General features: G+C 41.9%; 1 protein-coding gene across 1 annotated transcript; it reads left to right on the top strand.

Annotated features, from left to right (window-relative positions):
• Positions 1–378: 378 nt before the first annotated feature.
• On the top strand, positions 379–3,393 carry CSUI_005350 (glucose-6-phosphate 1-dehydrogenase; the record flags this gene model as incomplete). Its single annotated transcript, XM_068065526.1, has 3 exons — positions 379–1,425; positions 2,366–2,423; positions 3,328–3,393. The coding sequence occupies exons 1-3, from the start codon at positions 1,013–1,015 to the stop codon at positions 3,391–3,393; spliced, it is 537 nt and encodes a 178-aa protein (XP_067922502.1). The 5' UTR covers positions 379–1,012.
• Between the last annotated feature and the right edge of the window lie 56 nt (positions 3,394–3,449).

Raw genomic sequence — 3,449 nt, forward strand, 5'->3', positions numbered from 1 at the left:
GGTCCGCGCGGAGATCGATCAACTGGCTGGATGTGGGGCTTCGCCCTATAATTACCTCTCGCCATTTCCTTCTTCTTTAGAGACGATTCCTTCATTCATTCTTGTTATGTATGAATGAGAGAATGAATGAAAAATCTCTCTCTAAAGAAGAAGAGAAATCCGTCTCCTCCTGTCTCTGCTAACTTGACTCTTCAGTCATCTGATAGATGTGCGTATACGTTGTTCATAAGCAAAGCATCTCTACCGCGGCATGCCTGCGGCCACCTTGTTTTCGTCGCGCTTAGTCAACCATCTTTCATTAAGACCACAGACATTCATCTATCTATCTATCAAAATTTTAATTTACCTGCTTTCTATCTTCTATCTCTTTCTTTATCAATGAACTATCCACCTGTATGGACAAGTTGCAAGACTCTCCTATTTCCTATTATGTCTTTTCCTTACCTTTCATACACCTTTCGACTCTCATCACCTATGGATAGCGAAGGCGGGCAGTTTGAGTGAAAGCCCGGCAATCGGCATGTCCCGATGCTGTCCCCTTATGAGAACATGTCTTTCCCCCGGTAAGTGGGAGAAGGAAGGCATATTCACTGTTTCTTTTTCTTCTTCTTCTCTTTCTTTTTTCGACGGATAGAAAGGCTTTCTCTTCTCCTTAGGCTAGGAGATCCATTGAAAGAGAGAAGGGGAGAAAGAAACTAGTCAGTTGGCTTTCTTTATTCTCATACTCAGGTAAAGGGATGATGGATGCATTCCAAGCCACATGTTTTCTCTCTCCTTTCCGTCTTTCCGAGAGAAGAAGGCGTTTCTTCTTTTTCATCGTCTACCACCATGAAAGACGTTCATAAGTGAGGTATGCTTGTTCTCTTTTCTTTACAGATAGATAGATAGATCTCGATCTATCGATCTGCCTCCTATCTCTTCAAAGTCCGGCGGACGGGGCTGTATTATCGTTCCGTCTTTGTTTTATCTCTCTGTCTCTCTGTCTTTTTTTTTCTCTCCTTTCTTCAACAAGATGAAAGAGACCGCAAACATAGACCAAGAAAGAAAGGTAGACCCTTGCTGTTTCTCTGAGATGACGCGATTCAATACAATGATATCTTCGGCTCCCCAGAAGGTTTTGTCGAACTCTTGCTGCAGATTTCAGCGGAGACCACCTTTCTTCTTCTTCTTCTCCCTCTTCTTCTTTCTCTTCTATTCGGTAGGAATCGCCTTTTTCACAGCAGATGGCAAGAGAGGAGCTGCGGTGTTTTTTGCGGAAGGTCGATCTGAGAAATCTGACCTCGCCATACAGGCTCCTGGGGAGGGAGAAGAAGAAGAAGAGACGGCGACTATTGCAACAGGAGATGATGGCCCTTCTTCCTCTTCTTCTTTCATCACTTTTGTCATCTATGGAGCGACAGGAGATCTCTCAAAGAGGAAACTCTAGTAAGAAAAGGATGCTCTTCTTCAAGAGAAGGACGAGGAGGAGGAGGAGAAGGAGAAAAACGTGGAGCATCTTGCAGGGGTTCTTCAAGTCTTTTCTATCCTTGGGCTCTTTTCCGTGATCGAAATCTTCAAGAGGACCTGGTCTCTTTTAGGATTCTCTTTTCCCCGGTGTTCTCTGTGGGGTGTTGTCGTCGGGTGTATGTACACCTGAAGTTTTTAATGTATAGAAGAGATTCCAAGTCGGCTGCACAGGAAAGGCATTCTTAGATATACAAGTGGCTACAAGGGGGTGGGAGAGATACAAGAGGCTAGTTGCATCATATGAAACAACTACAAAGACTCTTCATGACATAGATACAAGAGAATATGAGAAGAAACATTCTAAGGAGACCTTAGAAGAATTAAATCATAGAGGAAAAGAAGTGAGAAAAAGCGTGTCAGTTGGCTCCTAAACATATCTGCTACTAGATTTGTGTATCTCCTACGGACCTTCTCTATTTTGCCTGCGGTAGAGAGGGGGAGAAGGACACTCGATGTGTATGTGCATCTATCGAAGTGTCTTGTCCTTCCATTCAGTGTTTCTTGTAGTTTGCTTCATGTGCTTCAAAAGCGATCGGGAGTCTTCTGCGGCGAAGTCGAAGAGCCTTCTCTTTCTCATGTTGTCTCTTTACGAGTTCATATAGCCGCCTACATATTCATCGTATGTATCTATGTATATGTATATGTCCGTATAAGTATGTCTACATACATGTGTAGACTATCTTCAATGCCTTTTTAGTGCTAGATTTGAGGGTGTCTTTGCGTGATCGCTTTCTTCTTCTTCTTATTCTTTATAGCGTTGTGTGGGGACGGGGAGAAGTTCGATTGATTGATGGGTCGAGTGCTCTGCTTGTAGTTAAGATTTTCTCTCTCTGCCTCTGTCTGTCTGGTGTACATACAGCCCAACTTTGTTTACTCTCTACTGCGAGAATCAGCTGCCTGAGGAGTTTCTTGTTGCGGTCCGTCAAACAGAAAGAAACGACACTCTACTTTCTTTATCCCCTCTTTCTTTCTTTATTTCTACTCTTTCGAACTCTTTCTGCTACAGAACCATCAATATAGGTAGAAAGAGGTCTCCTCTCACATAGGCGTATGTATACCTATATAAATATCGCTCCCTCTCTCTCTCTACATGTATTCATGTATCTCGAGAGCCTAGAGCTTTAGGAAGGGAGACTTACGCTTGGTCTTGAGCCGGGCGGTCTCTAGGACTGGCGTAAATCTTCTTCATCCAAGCCAACTTAGCGCATGTGTCTTCTTCCTTCTTAGCTAGCTAGCTAGCTTTTCAGACATTGGCACTTGGATTTTTTCCCTTCTTTGTATGTAGCACTTTCTGTTTGTCGGAGACTTGTAGTTCATTCGATACCCCAATGGATGCATGCGGATCTCCTTACAAAATAACACTTGTATATATATATATATATGTATACGAATAGAGAATGAGAGATAGATAGATAGATACGTTAAGGATAGATAGATCAACGATAAGAAGGTAGATGGGTAGGTAGAGATGAGTAAAGAAGAAGAAGGATTTATTTGTATTCTGTCAAGAGGCGAGAAGATAGTTGCATGCATGCACATCTGGGTGAGAGGACTAGAGTTTCACTCCTGTGAGTTTAGGGTTCTTATCTCTACCGTCCTCAGGTATCTTGATATACATGTATGAATATGTATGTGTATATATATGCATGTGTATATATGTGTATGTGTATATATGTGTATGTATATATATGTGTATGTGTATATATGTGTATGTGTATATATATGTATGTGTATATATGTGTATGTGTATATATATGCATGTGTATATATATGCATGTGTATATATATGTATGTGTGTGTGTATGTGGATCTGTTTTGTAGGGTTTGAGTAATCTCGAATTGTCTACAGAGGATTTCCGTGAGCTACATCGACCTCAGCTAGAGTAAGACTGCTGATCCATCTCTTCTCTTCTTTCTCCTCTTTCCCCTCTTTTCTCTCTTCG

Source organism: Cystoisospora suis (assembly GCF_002600585.1).
Source record: "Cystoisospora suis strain Wien I chromosome Unknown contig_2591, whole genome shotgun sequence".
In the NCBI taxonomy this organism is placed as follows: domain Eukaryota; phylum Apicomplexa; class Conoidasida; order Eucoccidiorida; family Sarcocystidae; genus Cystoisospora; species Cystoisospora suis.